The sequence below is a fragment of the Brachyhypopomus gauderio genome, chromosome 18 (genome assembly GCF_052324685.1).
Source record: "Brachyhypopomus gauderio isolate BG-103 chromosome 18, BGAUD_0.2, whole genome shotgun sequence".
NCBI classification, from domain to species: Eukaryota; Metazoa; Chordata; class Actinopteri; order Gymnotiformes; family Hypopomidae; genus Brachyhypopomus; species Brachyhypopomus gauderio.
This window is the reverse complement of record NC_135228.1, coordinates 3653936-3674916: the sequence shown is the minus strand read 5'-3', so window position 1 is coordinate 3674916 and position 20981 is coordinate 3653936. Positions and strand designations below refer to the sequence as shown.

Here is a 20981-nt window from a genome sequence, read left to right as displayed (position 1 = left end):
CTCCACAGAATGAAGTAGGGTTCATGTCTTATTATCTCTTTACACACACATACTCGCCTTTGTGTTGAGCTGAGTTTTTCACCTTCTCTCTACAGTTTGTCTAACTGCAGTATTACAGAGGAAGGCTGTGCTGCTCTGTGTTCAGCTCTGAGGTCAAATCCCTCATCACACCTGAGAGAGCTGAATCTGAATGAAAATAAACCAGGAGACTCAGGAGTGAAGCAGCTCACTGCTCTACTGGAGGATACACACTGTAAACTGGTGAAACTAGAGTGAGTTACTGACTTACTCGCTATTTACACACACAGTGTCAATATTACCCTTTCTGACATGCACACAAACGCACACACACACACAGTCAGTGTTTGTGTGAGTGTGTGTTGAGCTGTAAGTGTGAAGATTTTTTTCTCCTTCTCTCTACAGTCTGTCTTACTGCAGTGTTACAGAGGAAGGCTGTACTGCTCTGTGTTCAGCTCTGAGGTCAAACTCCTCATCATACCTGAGAGAGCTGAATCTGAACCACAATAAACCAGGAGACACAGGATTGAAGCAACTCTCTGCTCTACTGGAGGATCCACACTGTAAACTGGAAATATTAGGGTGAGTTACTGACTTATTATCTCTTTACACACACATACACTTGCAAACACACAGAGTATGTATCTCCTCCCTCCCTGCCTTTTTCTCTCAGACACTCATCATAACTGTTTTGATTAGATTCACATACACACACTTTCTTGATAATACTCCCTATATACAAACGCACATTACTGCATGTATCTCATGAACACACAGTGTTGTGTTCGCATGTGTGTGTTGAGATGTAAGTGTGAAGAATTTTTTCTCCTTCTCTCTATAGTCTGTCTAACTGCAGTATTACAGAGGAAGGCTGTGCTGCTCTGTTTTCAGCTCTGAGGTCAAACCCCTCATCACACCTGAGAGAGCTGAATATGAAATACAATAATCCAGGAAACTCAGGAGTGAAGCAGCTCTGTGCTCTACTGGAGGATCCACACTGTACACTGGAGAAACTACAGTGAGTTACTGACTTACTGGCTCTTCATGCATACACATAGTCAATATTCCCCACTAATGCATAGTGACAATTTCCACTCATTCACACATACACACATGGTCAGTATCCCCCTTTTTTCTCTGAAACATGAACTATCAGTGCATTTAATAGTATTCCCATACACAGAATTTATTGATAATTATCTCTGTATGCACACACACACACACACACACACACACACACACACACACCCCACTGCATATCTCTCGTGAATACACACACAATGCCTGTGTTCACTTACTTACACTGTATGGTTGTTTTCCAGTACACCAAAACATGCATATTGGTTAGTATTATTGTGTGTATGTGGTAGTGTGTGTGTGTGTGTGTGTGTGTGTGTGTGTGTGTGTGGGAGAGAGATCTTTGTGCATGCGAGTTACACACACACACACACACACATTCACTCACTCATTCTCTCTATTTGTACACACACACACACTTTAACTTAATCTTTTATAAACACACAATGTGTATGTTGATCTGTAAGTGTGAGGAGTTTTTCTTTTCTCTATAGTTTGTCTTACTGCAGTATTACAGAGGAAGGCTGTGCTGCTCTGTGTTCAACTCTGATGTCAAACCCCTCATCACACCTGAGAGAGCTGAATCTGAACTACAATAAACCAGGAGACTCAGGAGTGAAGCAGCTCTCTGCTCTACTGGAGGATCCACACTGTACACTGGAGAAACTACAGTGAGTTACATAGTAGTAATTTATACACACACACACATGCACACAGTTTATATCCAATTTCTTCTCTGTCTCTCTCACACACACCCTTTCTTTTTATCTTCTTTTTTAGTGAAGTGGTGACACTTCATTTCAACTTTGTGTTTTAATGTTAGTGAGTGTGTGCATAAGTGGAAGTGACATTTTGTGTATGGCATGTGTATGCTAGTCCATTTGTGTTGAGCTAAGTTTTTCACCTGCTCTCTGCAGGCTGTCTGACTGCAGTATTACAGAGGAAGGCTGTGCTGCTCTGTGTTCAGCTCTGAGGTCAAACCCCTCATCACACCTGAGAGAGCTGAATCTGAACAACAATAAACCAGGAGACTCAGGAGTGAAGCAGCTCTCTGCTCTACTGGAAGATCCACACTGTACACTGGAGAAACTACAGTTAGTTACTGAGTTACTGAGTTGCTATCTTACTGTACCTTTATTAGCAAGTGATTAGTGGTTCAGTGCAGCAAAGAGGACTGGTAACGTTTATAAAATGTTGGTGTAGTGCGATAAAGAAATTGTCCACGTTAGGAGAGAAAAAGTGAATCATACCATATATTTTCTATAGTGTTTTAACATTTTTCAAAGGGAGCACCAAAAGGCATTCAGCGCGATCACTAAATACAAAATAACGAGGTAAAGTCCTTGGAAGAAGTGTTCAGGGCATTCAGCACACTCTCTCAAGGTGGACAGGCTCCATGAATACGCGGCACTGAACGGCGGACTTGTTAACATTATAAGGGTTAAATGAGAAACAGGTGATTGTGATTGATGAGGGGTGTGTCATACAGTGACTGGAAGTGAGGGAGTGACGTGGTGGAGGTGTGGTGCTGAGTGGGCATCTCCCATGTGCTACAGGGTCGCCTATCATGACAGTTTGTTTTCATAGCAAGCCATTTTAACTTTTATTCCTATTCATTCACCCAAATGAAGCTCACAGCGTTTTGTAAACATCTGCTGCCTTCGTTCCCAAGACATGAACAGGCTTGTACTGGGTTACATTGTGAGCGATCTGCAGTGTTTTAAAAAATTTACTATTAACATGAATTACTGGTAGTTCATTTTCATTAGTATGAACTGAACTTTGAACTAGTTTATTTTAATGTGAACTGTCACAAGACTCTCTGTGTGTGTGTGTGTGTGTGTGTGTGTGTGTGTGTGTGTGTGTGTGAGTGTGTGTGTGTGTGTAAGTGTGTGTGTGCCTGAGTATGAGATTTTGTGGGTTTTGAGAAATGTAAGTGATTTGATAAAAAATGACCCTGGAGTTGTACACCTTTCATGGAAATATTAACAAAGAGGAAACACTGTAGGAAAAATAATCAAATGTCATGTTGAAAAAATATCAATATGGGGTTAAATGCAGTCTCTTCAGTTAAATGTGGTGGCAGGTAATTTTTGACCCTTAAGACAGCAGAGCTTTTGATTTTACTATTTGTAGCAAGCTGTCTGGAAACCACCACTCAAGCCTCCATCACTGCCTTGCTGGAATTTAAATGTTTATATGTAAAAATAAAATTATTACCAGTAGGAATTAAATTTTTACTAGTAAGAAATCTAATTTTCAGTAGTAAAAATTGTATTATTGATATCAAAAAATATAATTTGTTCATGTAATAATTAAATTCTTACTAGTAAAAATAAAATTTTTACTAGTAGAAATAACATTTTTACTAGTGAAAAATTAATTTGTAAAGATCTGCATGAAGCAGAGCATGAAGGCGGACACAAACACTGAGGAGAGCGAGATTTATTAAATGAAATTCCATAGGCAGAGTCGTAATAACAGGCGGGGTCATATTAGGCAGGCTGTCCGAACATGAAATATAAACTATGGTGAGGGAACAGTGCCAATTCGAAATGTAATCGCTACTAGGCAAAAATGAAAATGCAATCCACAAAATGCATTGCTTTTCCATACAAACATGCAGAATACGTGCCGCAATGAAATGCGTTTCAATGCACTTTATCTCTTTATTGAAAAACAATACACAAGAATTACCATTCAAAACCAAAACGCTGAATTTGTGCCAGAATTGAATATAATACAGCTCAAAATGTAATCACGGCACCGAGGTATTGCTTTTCACCGTACGGTATTTCTGACATAAATGTCTCCTTTAAATGTAATGATCACGAGATTGATTTAAACACTGATGTGATGAAAACATGCCACAATGAAAAGTAAAAGCTCCAGTGTTTGTGGATTTGTATTTAAAGAAAGAAACGCTAAATTCGTGCCAAAAGCCACCTTGAAATGCAATCGACTGAACGTCATTGTATTCCACTGTGTGTCTCTGCGAAGCTGTATTCGTGCCAGAATGAAATCTAATCACTGTCCAATAGGAACGCTCGCCTGAATTTGGGGCGGGGCTTAGACTCCAGTCAGAAGCAATCGCTCATAGTTGGACTTGAAAGCAGCAGAAATGTCTTTTCACGACAGAATAAAAGAGGAAATAAACAGTCTAATTGGACAAATTGAGGCTGGTGCAGTTACAGCCGACTACGTGCTTAACTTAATTAAGCTGAAGGTGCTGGACAATATTGAAAATGGACCTTGAAAGTTTCGTACATGTGCTTGAATTCCACCTTGTAAAGGTGGATGAACCCTGCAAACAGAGCTGAAGAGCGGAACGACCTCGACCCGCCACAGCGGAGCCTCCGCGATTGCTACCCGTATTTTCCAGATTATAAACTGCTACTTATTCCCTCACTCTTTGAACCATGCGACTTATAATGAGGTGTGGCTTTTCTGCAGATGTTTCTTTAGCCGTCAGGGGTGGAACAGAAAGTTAAGTGAAGAAAGTGCTCATTTTCATTTAACACATGCAAGCAGCAGGCATGACAGAGAATGTTTTCCAAACGAACGTGTTGTGCCGAATTCTGAGTCCCTTCGTTTGCACACGCATAAAAACGCTACAGATGATATTCCGGAGTTACAGTGATTTTAACTTAGTTCATTGAGCACAAAATTGAGTTTTGTCCTAACTAGATATTTAGACATAATACTGCTGTAATACTGCAAAGTCGTGGTCAGAGGTGAACTTCGTATAGCCAGTGTGTATTTTATTTAAAATAATTAGATAATTAAATAATAAGACCCACGCAGGTATATTTGAGATATAAAGAGTAGTAGATATATTTCTTTATTTCTGTTAGTAAGGTGTGAGTCTTGCTTTGTTAACTTAGTGTAGTATATTTTGTTTGTTTCTTTTCTTTGGTGCCGTCTACTGCTCCTTTCCTTGGTTGGTTGGTTTATGGTTAATCGTGTATTTTTGTACGTACGTGTCTGTTAAGTGTTTTGCTGCGTAGAAAAGGCTCTTCTACTTATTACCACTCTGCAGTAAAGAGTTATTTTACATATCCGTCTGGTTTTTACATTGTTCATTTAATTCCATCTTGTCCAATACGTACATGCTACTACCCCACACCCCAGACCTAGACCCATGACATAGTGGGGTCGTAACAACGGCTGACAATCTAGACTAACAATCGAAACCAATACAAAGCAAAATAAACTACAAATTGCACAAATACTAAATGCGATGCCACTTGCTCGCAGAGGTTAAAATTACGCTGATGGCGTGGAGGAACATTTACTGATAACCATACATCTATAATAATAAACGCTTTAAATTTTGTGCTGTTGTTAACGGTCTACCACTGTAAATTCACATACCCTCCTATCATCTTAATTCAACGTTATTGCTAAACAGTATTCTGAACTAGTAATATAGAGCTGTCTAGCTGGATGTCGGCTAGTATATTTCACTCAACATAATTTTTAAACAAAAGTTATGAACCATCTTCATTTCAACAAATGACGATTCGGGGCTCGTCGGGATGATTTAAGCGAGTGGCCGATACGCAGAGTCACCCAAAAGACTATTTAGATGTCTGTCAGCAGAGGCAGGTGGCGTTTCTGGACAACGGAGGCCACAGTCACGCAGCACTGGTCACACTAAGTGCCACGATTATGTGGCAGCTGCCACAAGGTGCCATTTCTGGGTGGCACAGTGAATGAATGAATGAATGTTTCAATTTATATAGCACCTTATCAGGATACCCAAGGCGCTTTACAATTGTTAACACAGCTACATCACAGACAACGACGAGAAGCACCCAATTGCGCACAGCGTACTCTCTACCGGGATCCACAGCCCCCTGGGGGACTGAATGGGGTGCAGGAAGGGGAGAGAGGACAGACCCTAGTGGCAGAGCACCATCCACCACTGGGCACACAAGCACACACACTCAGACAACAACTTGTTTTTTTATTGAACAGAGAGAGAAATAGCCACACACTCAGGGAGAATTTTGCCAATTTACCTAACCTCCATGTTTTTGAACTGTGGGAGGAAACCGGAGACCCCGGAGGAAACCCACGCAAACACAGGGAGAACATGGAAACTCCACTTAGATAGGGACTTCAACCCAAGACCCCAGTGCTGAGAGGCAAACGTGCTAACCACCAAGCCACCGTGCTGCCCACTTTCGTGGTCACTTTCGTGCTGCTTACATGCTACTTACACGCCAAACAGGGACCGCACTGTTTTCTTTAGCAGAAAGACGCGCCTCCCAATGACCTCTGATATGTTTTGTGATTGGCCAGATGTATCCTGGATGCATTACCGACCCGAATTTCAACCCGAACCTGAATTTCGACCCGAACCTGAATTTTTACTTCAATTTTTGCATACCTGAATGGATTTTACAGACTGTTTTTTCAAGTAATAATGATTCCAGGTTCAGGTTCTGGTAACACTAAAAAAGCTCCATAGATATGGGACTAAACAGAAACAGGAAAGGTCCTCAATAATTTAGACTAAACCAGAGACAGGAAGGAGACCCCACTAGACCTTTGACCTTTCTTCTCTATCCAGCTCACGCATATCTACAAGGGATCTGAATTTCTGATATTCTTACATTTAAACCTAACCACTATAATAAATATTACATAGGCCAAGACACTATATAGCTGCAGCCATCTTGACAATGCTTTGAGGCTGGGGTTTCTGGGGAAGCATCGCTCAACAAATAGAAGAAGGTTCAGGACTGGCATTAGAAGGCACAATGAAGAAGTGATAAAAAATCTACACGTCTACACAAAAAATAATTTTGTGTCACATGTGTCAGGAATGGCAATCACGCCCGTGACCGCCAGAGGGCGCCATCACCCGAATATTGATCCGCACACCTGAACCTGATCGGCTACTCATCCACGCCCTACTTAAGGACTCTGCTCACACAGACCAGTGCGAAGTATTGCCTCCCCGTGTAGCATTACCAAGCCGTATTTACATTCCTGTCTGCATTCCTGGTTACCGATCCTAGCTCTGCCCTCTTGTCTTACGCCTGTTTGCCTAGCCCTTCTGTACCTCTGCCTGTTGCTATTGGACTGTCCTGGTTTTTTGACTCTCTGCCTGGTTTTTTGACTCTCCTTTTTGCCTTGCCCTTTTTGTACTGTTGCCTGCCTTCCCTACGGGGTCTGCTCAGTCCTTGTGTTTGATTAAAACTCCTGTTATTCCACCTGCGTATGGATCCCTCACTACCTTCGGGTACGCCACCGTTACAGAATACTTCGCCGCCATTGGATCCAGCAGGACTGCCAGCGCTCCAAGCCGCGGTGATGAACCAGGGACGCATGCTGGGAAGCCACGAACAGCTACTCAACCAACTGGTATCCGCAGTTGATGGTTTGTCTCGCACGCTACAAGGTCTCTCCCTTACTACTGCCCAGTCAGCTGCGCCTCAGCCCTCGCCACCGCCTGTTCCCTCACCACCTGTTTCAGACCCTAGTCTGGGGCACTCCGCCCCTGTGCGTCTAGCGATCCCCGATAAGTACGATGGGTCCCCAGGTCTCTGTCAGGGGTTTCTGTTACAATGCTCGTTGTATTTTAGCATGTTGCCTACAGCCTTTCCTTCTGAAGCCGCAAAGATCGCATTCGTCATGTCACTGCTTACTGGGAGAGCCCTCAAGTGGGCTACGGCAGTTGGGGGTACGGCCACTACAGGTCAGACTTATGCTGCATTCGAACTCAGGTTCAAAGAAGTCTTCGACCACTCAGAAACAGGTCGTGACCCAGGGGAACAACTTCTGCGCCTCCGCCAAGGTCGGTCGTCTGCTACAGAACACTCCCTGCAGTTCCGCACCCTCGCCGCAGCCAGCGGCTGGGACGAAAAAGCCCTACTTACCGTGTATCGCCAGAGTTTGTCTGACACGCTCCGAGCTGAACTAGCATGTAAGGACGACAACTTGTCGTTAGACGATTTGATACGCCTGTCTATCAGGCTAGATAATCTGATTCGGTCACGGAGGAGTTCTGCCGTAGCCACCACAGCCCCAGTATCCCCCTCGTCTACCCAGCCTGAACCCATGGAAGTGGGACGCGCTCGCCTGTCACAGACCGAAAGACAACGGCGCGTCCAGGACAGACTCTGCTTATACTGTGGCGAATCAGGTCATTTCAGAGCAAACTGCCCCGCGTTGAGTGGCGGAGCGACCGCTCGAAGGGTGAGTCCTGTTATCTCCCTACCCTACGACATACGTAAGATGACTCTGCCTGTAGAAGTAATGTGGGGTGTTTCTGCGCCTGTTGTTGCAGCCCTGGTAGATTCGGGAGCAGCGGGAAATTTTATCGACCATCAGTTCGCGACCCATCTGTCTGTTCCCCTGATTCCGTGTACTACTCCTCTCCATATCAAAGGGATCGACGGCAAACCTGTCGGATCGGGTGCAGTCACCGAACGCACCATTCCTGTCAGCGTGCGAGTGGGTCTGTTACATACTGAGACGGTGTCATTTCACGTCATACACTCCCCAGAACATCCCGTAGTGTTGGGGTTCCCCTGGTTAGCTCAACATAACCCCACCATTTCATGGTCGTCAGGAGAACTGGTTAAATGGAGCAAAAAGTGTCACGAGTGTTGCCTACATACAGCAGTCAGAACGACTAACATCGAAAGCCCTGTCATCCAGACTACAGTTAGTCTCCCTCCTGAGTATGCTGACTTCTCCGACGTCTTTAGTAAAACTAACGCTGCTACTCTGCCCCCACATCGTCCCTCTGATTGTGCTATTGAGTTGATGCCCGGTGCGATTCCCCCCAGAGGGCGGGCGTACCCGTTATCGATCCCTGAGACAAAAGCCATGAAAGAATACGTGGAAGAGGCGTTACAACTGGGCTACATTCGCCCCTCTGTGTCACCTGCAGCGGCTGGTTTCTTTTTTGTGGAGAAGAAGGATGGTGGGTTACGCCCCTGTATAGACTATCGCGGTCTAAACGCAGTGACGGTAAAAAACTCATATCCTCTCCCCTTGGTGCCTGCTGCAGTGGAGCAGTTACGTCGGGCCACTGTGTTTACTAAGCTCGATTTGCGCAGCGCATACAATCTTGTACGTGTAAAGGAGGGAGACGAATGGAAAACAGCGTTTATCACTACAAACGGACACTACGAATACCTAGTTATGCCATACGGTTTGGCCAACGCCCCCTCAGTGTTCCAAGCTTTCATGAATGACGTTTTCAGAGAATTGCTGAATCGCTGTGTTATAGTCTATATTGATGACATCCTGATTTATTCAGAAACCCCAGAGGACCACGTCATGCATGTCAGAGCAGCGTTGCAGCTCCTTAGAGAAAATCACTTGTACGCCAAACTGGAGAAATGTGCCTTTCATACTACGGGTGTGCACTTTTTGGGCTATTACATTAGTCGTCAGGGGGTGGCTATGGACACCGGCAAGGTGGGAGCTGTGCGTGATTGGCCACGGCCCCGGTCGGTTAAAGAACTCCAGAGATTTTTGGGTTTTGCCAATTTTTATAGGCGTTTTATTCGCAATTACAGTCTGGTTGCTGCGCCCCCCACGTCTTTGCTGAGGGGGGCTCCGAAAAAGCTGCCATGGACTCAGGCAGCGGAGGGCGCCTTCTCGCAGTTGAAGCGGAGGTTCAGTTCTGCTCCGATTCTGAAACACCCTGACCCCGCGCTCCCTTTCGTAGTGGAGGTGGATGCTTCGGACACCGGCGTAGGGGCCGTTCTGTCGCAACGTCATGGGTCGCCCCCGAAACTCCACCCCTGTGCCTTCTTCTCACGTAAGCTCTCTTCGGCGGAGCGGAATTACGATGTGGGCAACAAGGAGTTGTTGGCGGTGAAGGCTGCGTTGGAGGAGTGGCGACATTGGTTGGAGGGGGCGTCGCACCCTTTTTTGATCCTGACCGACCACAAGAACCTCGAGTACATCAAGGCGGCGAAGCGGCTGAACGCGCGACAGGCGAGGTGGGCTCTCTTTTTCACTCGCTTTAACTATGTCATCACTTTCAGGCCAGGATCGAAGAACACCAAGGCAGACGCGCTCTCCCGTCTCTATGAGGGAAGCGACACGTCGGGGCCTCCCAAGGCGATCATCCCGGCCTCCATGGTGGTTGCTCCCGTTCAGTGGGACCTGGATACACAGATCCGGACTGCTCACCGTGACGAACCTGCTCCTGCCGAGTGTCCCCGGGGTAAGACCTATGTGCCTACTACACACCGTCAGGAGTTGATGCAGTGGGTACACACAGCCCCGACCTCTGGGCATCCGGGTATCCTGCGGACCGTGGAGCTGCTTCAGAGAAAGTACTGGTGGCCTGAGCTCCAGAAGGATGTGAAGGACTTCGTAAACCGATGCGACATTTGTGCTCGTTGTAAGACCCCCCGACGCCTGCCAGCAGGGCTACTGGTGCCTCTACCTATCCCTCAGCGGCCCTGGTCGCATCTCTCTGTTGATTTTGTGACTGATCTCCCCAGGTCCCAAGGAAACACCTGCATCCTGGTGGTGATAGATCGGTTTTCAAAGGGTTGCCGACTGATCGCTCTGCCGAAGCTGCCTACTGCCATGGAGACGGCTGAGGCTATCTTCTGCCATGTATTCCGGCTTTATGGGCTTCCTGAGGACATAGTGTCAGACCGGGGACCCCAGTTCACGTCTCGGGTATGGCAGGCGTTCTGTAAACTGTTGAATATCTCAGTGAGCCTGACGTCGGGGTATCATCCCCAGAGCAACGGGCAGGCGGAGCGTCTGAACCAGGAGATTGGCCGCTTCCTCAGGTCCTACTGCAGCGACAGGCAGGGGGAGTGGAGTCGTTTCCTGCCCTGGGCAGAGTATGCCCAGAACTCTCTCACCCACTCATCCACCGGTCTAACCCCTTTCCAGTGTGTCCTAGGTTTCCAGCCTCCCATGTTCCCATGGTCGGGGGAACCTTCAGATCTCCCTGCAGTGTCTGACTGGTTTCGTCACAGCAAACGGACCTGGGAGGCGGCCCATGTGAGACTCCGAATGGCTATCCGCCACCAGAAGATCCAGGCCGACCGCCACAGACGGGCGGCTCCCGCGTACTCACCTGGCCAGATGGTGTGGCTTTCCACCAAGGACCTCCGTCTGAAGACGCCATGCCGGAAGTTGAACCCCCGCTACGTGGGGCCTTTCGAGATCCTGGCTCAGGTTAACCCCGTTTCCTACAAGCTCAAACTTCCTCCTACTTACCGTATATCGTCCACCTTTCATGTCTCGTTGCTTAAGCCTGCACAGCCCTCCAGTCTGTCTCCTGACCTGCAGTCGTCCCCGCCACCTCCGCTGGACATCGACGGTGGCCCGGCCTACTGGGTGAACGAGATCCTGGACTCCCGCAGACGGGGGCGTGTGTTGCAGTACTTGGTGGACTGGGAAGGGTACGGACCTGAGGAGCGCAGCTGGGTCGACGCCCACAAGGTCCTGGATCCCTCCATACTCCGTGACTTCCACGCTGCCCACCCGGATCGCCCTGCGCCGCGGCCCCGGGGCCGTCCCCGTCGTCGTGTCTCTCGGGTGGCTGGAGCCACCCGTTCAGGGGGGGCTGATGTCAGGAATGGCAATCACGCCCGTGACCGCCAGAGGGCGCCATCACCCGAATATTGATCCGCACACCTGAACCTGATCGGCTACTCATCCACGCCCTACTTAAGGACTCTGCTCACACAGACCAGTGCGAAGTATTGCCTCCCCGTGTAGCATTACCAAGCCGTATTTACATTCCTGTCTGCATTCCTGGTTACCGATCCTAGCTCTGCCCTCTTGTCTTACGCCTGTTTGCCTAGCCCTTCTGTACCTCTGCCTGTTGCTATTGGACTGTCCTGGTTTTTTGACTCTCTGCCTGGTTTTTTGACTCTCCTTTTTGCCTTGCCCTTTTTGTACTGTTGCCTGCCTTCCCTACGGGGTCTGCTCAGTCCTTGTGTTTGATTAAAACTCCTGTTATTCCACCTGCGTATGGATCCCTCACTACCTTCGGGTACGCCACCGTTACAACATGTGACTCCTCCCTCCTTCGTATTTAATTTATTCAGTTTTCCCCTTTGGTTTGGTCCCGCCTATGGTTTGATCCTGCATATATTTAGTCTCAGCTGTTCCTTGTTTCTTTGGTGATTATGTTTATTTGTCTTCGTTGTGAGTAAGGCTCGGTGTGGGTCATTTTTGTATTGTTGAGCCTGTTACATTCGTTCTGTCCCACGCCTTGCTCGTATCGTGTGTCGTTTCTCCTTGTGTCTCGTCCGTAAACTTAGTGATCTTCCTTGGGTATTTTCTTGTCCTGTGATCTCGTCTTCTAGTTCAGAGTTAAAAGTTCTTCCTAATTTTGCACCCTCCCCCTCAGACCTTGTGGGTTCATAGATTGTCCTTGTTTGAGTCGAGCGGTCCTTATGTTTTCATGCCTTGGTTAGTCCTTAGTATAAGCTTCCGTTTCTGTATTTCATGCTTTTGCCTAGTCTCAGACTATACCTTTGGGGTTCATAGATTGTGTTTGTTTATTCAAGTGTTCAGTGTACGTTTTTATTCTTTGGTCTGTCTTTCATATGAGTCCTTTTCATCTTCGTTATATAGTTTACCTTGGTCTCAGACTACACCTTAGGGATCATACATCAAGTTTGGTTGTTAATAAGTTCACGTGTCGTTCATTGTGTTGATTAGTAGGGTTGTTGAGCGGGGGGGGGGGGGGGGGGGGTGGCGAACGTAAAATGGACACAGATTCAGTGTTATATCGCCGGTGGATGGCGCCAGAGCTAGCGAACTAGTAACGTATTGAATCATATATGTGGATCTGAGGTAAATAAACCGGATATTTTTTTTCGGCGTGAGATATCGGAAGTGTGGCGTGAGAGCATGTGAAAACGGTCAAATGCGTGTGTCTCACGCTCAATGCGTGAGAGTTAGCAACCCTGCCATACTGAGGGTCTCTTTGATATTTTCATTAGTTGTTGGTTCATTTGTTTATTTCAAGTTAGTCCTGTTGATGTTGTTTCCCTGTATCCCATCAGTATACTGTCTTGGAGTTATCTGTTCAGTTTCTTCCTTCATTGTTTTACAAATAGCATAGTCTGTTCTTTGTCTGAGGTGTTATAGTTTTGTTTGGAAGTGTGTGTATTTAACTTTCCTTCTAATTTCCCTACGTGTCTTCATTCTTATGTCTTAATGCTAGGTTACGTCTTTTGTTTGAAATTAGGATTGTTTGTACATTGTATTTTGTAGTTTGGTTTTCATGTTATGCCTTGGGTGTTTGTCCTTCTTCTGTGTTTAGTAAATGTATTCCATCTTTGTTGGTGTCCCATAATCATTGAGCAGTGACCTGGAGCGTGAGTCTTGTGAATGCCTCGTAGAGTGCGTACCTGTCGCATGGGGGCGGTGAGCATAGACAAGGATTCCCGCCGCACTAAAGCTAAATTCAGTTCGCTAGTGCATTTGCCTCCGCACCCTAACCGAGAAGCGTTACATTTTTCCTTTGAGCTGGCTTTGTGTGGCCACAATGAGAGTAAGAGGATAAGGCCTGGATATGCGTGTTGCCTTTTTTTAAAACTTTTTTAAATCTGCAAGAACACACACAGTGTCCCTGTGTGTGTTGAACTGTAACTGTGAAGAGTTTTTCTCCTTCTCTCTGCAGTCTCTCTTGGTGCAGTATTACAGAGGAAGGTTGTGCAGCTCTCTGTTCAGCTCTGAGGTCAAACCCCTCATCACACCTGAGAGAACTGAATCTGAAATACAATGAACCAGGAGACTCAGGAGTGAAGCAGCTCTCTGCTCTACTGGAGGATCCACATTTTTCACTGGAGATGCTACAGTGAGTTTATACCAGTATACCTTTTCTAATTAACTGCAATAAATAAAAATTTAAAACTGAGACGACAGTACAGCTTTAGAAACGCAATAAACAATAATATCTGTACTAGATAACTTCTAAAGCAAAATGAGGTTCCAACAAAATAAGGTTCACAGCTCCGTGTTCCTCGGGAGCGGAATATGTAAACAATGCGCACGAGGGCATCAAAGAAATAAATCGAAACTAGCTAGCCGTGGTACGCTAACGCCAGCTAGCGTCGCCACAGTGGGCGGAAATTATCATACAGTTAAGCCGCATAGAAGGCCCTGACGGTTCCCCACTGGTTTATACACACAAACGGTCAATATCCCCCTTACAAACTCCCTTCTGTAACACACACCCACTATCAGTTCTTTCATAGTTTTATCTCATACAACCATTTATTTAGCTGTCATGCACTCACACATACATAAATATTCAGATACACATTGACGCTCAGATCGTCTTTCTCACACATCACTGTCACTGTCATCCTCATACAAATATGTATGCAAGCACACAGCGTCAGTACCCTCTTTCTCTCTGCTAATTTTCATGTTTAGACATTTTTTTCTTGTGATTGTTCATGCTTTGGTCAACAGAGTTTCTCTTTGGTTGTTAGTTTTAATGTGTGTACGATGCTGGTTTGAAGATGTTGAACATCTAAAAGAGCTACTATACTCCACTCTCATCCTCACATACTGTATGGAAGGGCTAAATGAGTGTGTGTGTGTGTGTGTGAGAGAGAGAGAGAATGACTAAAAAAATTACTGGAGAACTCGCATATAGTTTGTATTCTGTTCCAAAGAGTTCAGTACAGTGTAATAACAAATGCACAGAGACAAGAGAGACAATGCTAATAGGGTGACCAAACATCCGTATTTCCCGGGACACGTCCGTATTTCACGTCCGGCGTCCCGTTTTTTTTTTTTTTTTTTTTTTATGAGGAAATGTCCTGGTCCAACTAACGTTCGCCAACAAACCCCCAACCCCTAAAATAAATAAAATAAAATCTCAAATAAAAATATGGTCACCCTAAATGCTAAGAGACTAAATCTCCCCTACTGCTGCAGTGACTGTATATATATATATTTTTTTTTTATCATGTGGACACACCCAACCACGGTATGAGCTGTTACTGGCAGAGTTGTATAATCCAGGTTCAGAAAGTAAAAGTCCTCACCAGGATTTTCAATCAAATCAATCAAATTTTATTTATATAGCGCTTTTTACAACAGTTGTTGTCACAAAGCAGCTTTACAAGTACCGAGTCCTAGCCCCCAGTGAGCAAGCCAAGGGCGACAGTGGCAAGGAAAAACTCCCTAGTTTTTTTTTTTTTTTGCATGAGGAAGAAACCTTGAGAGGAACCAAGACTCAGGGGGGGAACCCATCCTCCTCTGGCCGACACCGGTCACCATGACAACAACATGGATTCCTGGATTGTGTTGATTCCACTAATTTTACCTGAATTGCCCTAATTAGAAAATCTAGCAAGCTTGAGCAAAATCCTGGTGAGGACTTTTACTTTCTGAACCTGGATTATACAACTCTGGTTACTGGATAACTAGATGGGAGCAGTGAGCTCATAGAGAACTCATACAGGGATGAATAGGGATTGGCTGATTAATATTATTGATGTAAACCAATAAAAATCATTTATCTTTCCTCCCTACACAATATAGAGGAAGGTAGCAGGAACCTCTAGCCTGAATGTGCGTGTGCTGGTGTTTACACTCACTGAGCTTTTGTGAAGAGTCCGATGTCTCTGTGATGACATCATTCTGTTCTATTCTGTCTTACAGCATCAGGCCACTATTGATCTGACCTCACACCACAGAGAAGAGGGTGACACCAAAGACATTTACACACACAACTGTGTGTATGATTCTCCATGGTAACGTGTGTTAGTGTGAATATGTGTGAACATGACTTCAGCACAGGGCTGTGTGTCCTCCCCACGTCTACCAGAATCTGGACAACACACACCTGATCTGGGCTCTGTTCATCAGCATCTCTGGATCTGAAAGGATCATCTGCATCTCTTCTACAAAAAGTTTTACAATCACAGGGTAAAAATAAGTGAAACATCAGACTGCATTTGCACAAGATCATGGATCACCCTGTGATGGAGCTGCCCTCCACCACAATGTACACAACACACAAGTATGGACATTGGTTTCATTATGTTGTAAGTGGATAACTAATTAAAGACACATAGGATTTAACCCTCTATGGCATGGTGTAGCCCTCAGGCAACAAACCACTATTTCTCCCCCCACACTGCCTCTTTAAATTTTTTTTGGTAAAACATCACATTTTAAATCAGCTGATAAGTCTGGCACCAATAAAAATTGATCTGAGTGTGGGTGTGTCTTTCACCTGGGGGTGGAGCACTCCTTTTTTGGAGCATAGCATGCTTGGACACACTGCTAGCAAAAGGTAAGATCAATATCACTTTCACATGTTTAAACGTTTTAAATTTGTATTTAAAAATATCTGTGATGTGCATGAATATGTGAAAAAGCATATTTGATTGAGTAAAGACACTTTTTCTCTTTATCTATATCTAAAATTTAGGTTTTTCATTCGTTGCCTCAGGGCAACATTGCGCAGTTAGACCACTTTAGTTTGTACAATGACATGTTCATGGATGGAGATGTGTAGGGACTCACACTTATTTCCATAACATTGTTTTTGCTGTCCTATCAACTATTACTCACAGGAAAAGGATGCAAGAACATGTTATGGGTGTAAGGAACATGATCCATCAGTTAGGGTTCATACTTTAAGACAGTGAGATTGATGACAGTGACGGGGAAAATTTGGATGATGGTCCAGTCATACTGAACATACTGTATGTAGTGTGTGTGTGTGTGTGTACGCACGCATCAGCGGGCTATGACAGTTGTATATGACCTATTGTAATTTTATGCTTCCTGGTTTCTTTTGAAAACAGATGAAGATGAAGATGATAATGATGTATCAGAGGAAGGTGTTTCACACATACCTTGGTGGAGAACACACCACAGTCCCAACATCACTAATTTGCAGGCCAGCCTTCCAAAATCAGACAATATTGTGTCCCTATATCAACACTTCCAGATATATTTTCTGAAGGCATTCTGGAAGTTATTGTAGAGCAGTCAAATTTACAGGGGTTGGACAATGAAACTGAAACACCTGGTTTTAGACCATAATCTATTAGTATGATGTAGGGCTTCCTTTTGCAGCCAATACAGCGCCAATTCGTCTTAGGAATTACATATACACGTCCTGTACAGTTGTCAAAGGGACTTTAAACCATTCTTCTAGTGGCCAGGTCACTACATGATGCTGGTGGAGGAAAAGGTTTCCTGACTCTTTCCTCCAAAACACCCCAAAGTGGCTCAACAATATTTAGATTTGGTGACTGTGCAGGCCATGGGAGAAGTTCAACTTCACTTTCATGTTCATCAAACCAATCTTTCACCAGTCTTGCTGTGTGTATTGGTGTATTGTCATCCTGATACATGGCACCGTCTTCAGGATACAATGTTTGAACCACTGGATGCACATGCATTGCAATATTTTGAGCAAAACTGTGCTCTTACCCTGCTAATTGAACCTTCACTGCTCTTACTGGTGCAATGTGCAATTAATGAAGGTTGACCCCCAGGCTGGTCCAATTTAGCCATGAAACCTTCCACACTAAAATGAAAGGAGTTTCAGTTGAATTGTCCAACCCCTGTATATGCCATTCAGTGTGATACCAACAAACCCTTAACCTCACTACTAAAGAACTGGAGCAGTTCATGGGTACAGCAGTGCTTTGGGCTTTCCAAAAAAAGTGAAACATTGATTCAATCTGTACCCCACAGGAACACATATTCAGAAACACAAACACACATTGCAGCTAATTTCTAACCCACAGATTGATAAACCATTTGTGGAATTTGTGAAATAAAACTTCTAATGTGATTAATACTTCTTTGTACCTCATTACACTTATATGAAAATTACAGAAAACCTTGGCGTTTTAGTACCCTCATAGCGTCTTGTTGCCCTGAGGCAACAAACCAAAATCTGGGGGCAGGAGGGTGGGGGGGCAAATTTTATTATTTATATATTATAAGGGACCCCTAATCTAGCAAATACTAGAATGAAAAAATTTCTCCTAAAATAAAAATTCATGCCATAGAGGGTTAATTTACTTTTTATTGAGTAAAATTCATAAGCTTACCAAGGGAGAACCTGCACAGAAAAAGGAAAAGTTATATAATGTCTGTAATGAAATGTGGGAATTTTATTTGAGCAATTTAAACAAACAACAAAAAAAACACTTACTGGTGATTGGTATGCAGAGGAAGGCAGCCATGTTGTCTTGTTGAGAAAACAGATTTGGTTCTGTAGACAGTTTTATGGGTTGGGTTTCCTGCCAAAAGTCTAGGAAGTGACATCACACTACTCCTGGGTAGCACTATAAAAAGATTTTTTGAGAAGGGTAAAGGCCCATTCACACCCTACGGTAATTACGGATACGGACCCTTTCGTCCGGTTCCGGAGGTCGTTTCATCCGTCAGTGGGTCCGTTGCCAGAGCGCTTACGAATCCGTAGCAACATAAACAGGAAATCAGGGGGCAGTAGAGAGTCAGAAGCATCGGACGTACACCAATTCGGGAAAATCAATGAAGAAGAGTACTGGACTTTAAAAAATGACGCTCAAGTTAGAAGAGAAACTTTGCGAGTTGGTTAGAGGCTACATTCTGCTACGGTGCCAGGTCATCGCGATAAACAGCGATGCAAAAACAGCTGGGAGGAGATTGCTGGTGCGCCGGTGCCGGAAATTTGACTATACTGCCCTCTAGAGGATGTATTTTAAAAAATCATAACATTGGAACCGGAAAGCGGTATAGTGGCCCCCTACGGAGGCTACGTTTGGTACGGACGGACGAAATTCGTCCGTGTCCGGAGGTATAAAGCAGGCTTAATGCTGCAGACCGGAGCCCCGGTGGGCGTGGGTAAAGGGCGGAGCATGTGTCAATCATTTTTGACTGCACCCAATCAGATACTAGACTTTCGTTGTAAATCATTTTTATTAAGCCAATTATCAGCCAGAGTTAGCTGCCAATCATTTTTTACTGCAGCCAATCATCTTAACAGATCTGCCAAAAGAAGGCGGAAACTGCACGGAGAAGCTCTTTAAACAGAAGTATATGCCATTCTTGCACAAAAGTAGCTGAATAAAAACATTAGAAGAGCCATGACTTTAGACAGCATTACATATATGGGGTTTTTTTTGGTGGGAGAGCAGGTAATGCTAAAAGTAAAAAAGTATCCTGAAGATTGAACTGTGACTGGAAGGAATTTGTGAACTATCACATTTTGTTTTTTGTTTTTTTATGTCTTTGTTCCTGTAAATAGTTTTCTTGCCCCTATATGGGGATTAAATAAACACATGCTACTTCTTTGCACCCTACCTGAACCAGACCCTGTGTCTTGTCTGGCCAGAACAGATGTAATGTGAGCTGTCTTCTGAGACTTTGTTAACAGCGTTCTGCACAGACTGAAGCTGAGCCAAGGAGGATTTATTAAAATATATAAAAAGACTGTTACAGTAATCTAAACGAGAAGAAATAAAAGCATGTGTAACGCAGCTCGCGCTGCGGAGCGAGAGGACGGACACAAGTGCTGAGAAGAGCGAGATTAATTCAAGGACATACCATCATCATCGTCGCTAAGCCAGTCCGGGTTCATAATGGGAGGGCAGTCCGAAAAACAAGCGTACACAGGCATAACAAAAAGGAAACACGAGTAACAGGCAATGAATCAAAAAACCAGGAAACACACTACAGGCAATAGAAACAATGAAACATCCAAAACAATCGCCGAGGGACAAGGGACACTCAGGGACTATATATACAGGACTTTAAACAGGGAACAGGTGCGGGCAATGACACGGGGGTGTGGTAACAAACGAGGAATCACGGAGACAAACGAGCAGGGCGGGATAAACAGGCAGGGAACACAGACACAAGGGAACCCGGAGTGACAGCTAAGGGAGGGGGCGAGGCCATACGTGACAGCATGAACAACCATCTCTAGTTCCTTCTGTGATAAAAAAGACCTCAGTTTTGAAATATTTCTTAAATGATAAAAACTGTTAGGAACTAAAGTTATACAATGGGTGTCAAACGACAAGGAACTATTAAAAACAACAACCAAATTTCTGAGACTACTTTTTACTGAAGGAGTTAAAAAAGCAAGATGCTTCTGTTTTCATTTTGGTTTTCCCTGCCTGGTATTTTGTAACCGTTGTAATTGATTTCATTAATTCTCATATATACTTTTGTATGTTTAAAACCTTTGTTTGGTCTTATGTGGTGGCTATTATACAGCCCTGTTGTTGGTGTTTGTATCTGTATTCTGGTAAAGATTATTTGGCTTATTCTTTGTTTTATATAATCCAAGAAATCTTTACGTGTTGGGTTTCTTTCAATGTGTGGATTTTCTGATATGACCTTGGACCATGACCAAAACTCTCAATAAACCTTGCTCCTCCCAGCACTTGTTTCCACCTCGTAATCACTTCATGATGCCCTTGGCATTACAATATGTTGGCATTATTTTAATAAATTTCTATAATGAAGGGAGACGCGTGTAATAATCATCACTGGGTGCAAGGTCACAATGAAGAAGGAAAAAAATATGACTTGAGTCCACATTTTATTTTGAATGTATGTAAAATTATTACTTCGATTAAAAAAATTCAACATTTCGTAGCACTGTCACAATTGACACCCCTCCATATCTGTCAATCATGTCCTCATTTTCATTTGCCATGTGCTTCTTTGTTTGGTTTGAATTATGTTTGAACTTAGTTGTTTTTTTCTATTCATTATGACATTCATGGCGAATTGGCAAAATGGGACAATTTAAACCACAGCAAGTATGTATTTATTAAGTATGGATTTCTGTTTAATAAATCTCGCTCTTCTCAGCATGAGTCCACATCATGCTTGCTATGCTATAAACTGAGATTATAAGTGAAGCACACAACCTAATTATTGCATAC

The 20981-nt window shown here is 44.3% G+C and overlaps 1 protein-coding gene across 1 annotated transcript in view; it reads left to right on the top strand.

Annotated features, from left to right (window-relative positions):
• LOC143482204 (NACHT, LRR and PYD domains-containing protein 3-like) overlaps window positions 1–20452 on the top strand; it is a 63140-nt gene extending 42688 nt beyond the window's left edge. The window contains 7 exon segments of the mRNA XM_076980499.1: window positions 96–272; window positions 424–600; window positions 860–1036; window positions 1590–1766; window positions 2013–2189; window positions 13736–13912; window positions 15733–20452. Coding sequence (XP_076836614.1) covers window positions 96–272; window positions 424–600; window positions 860–1036; window positions 1590–1766; window positions 2013–2189; window positions 13736–13912; window positions 15733–15754 — 1084 coding nt within the window. The 3' untranslated portion in view covers window positions 15755–20452.
• The last annotated feature ends 529 nt before the right edge of the window (window positions 20453–20981 follow it).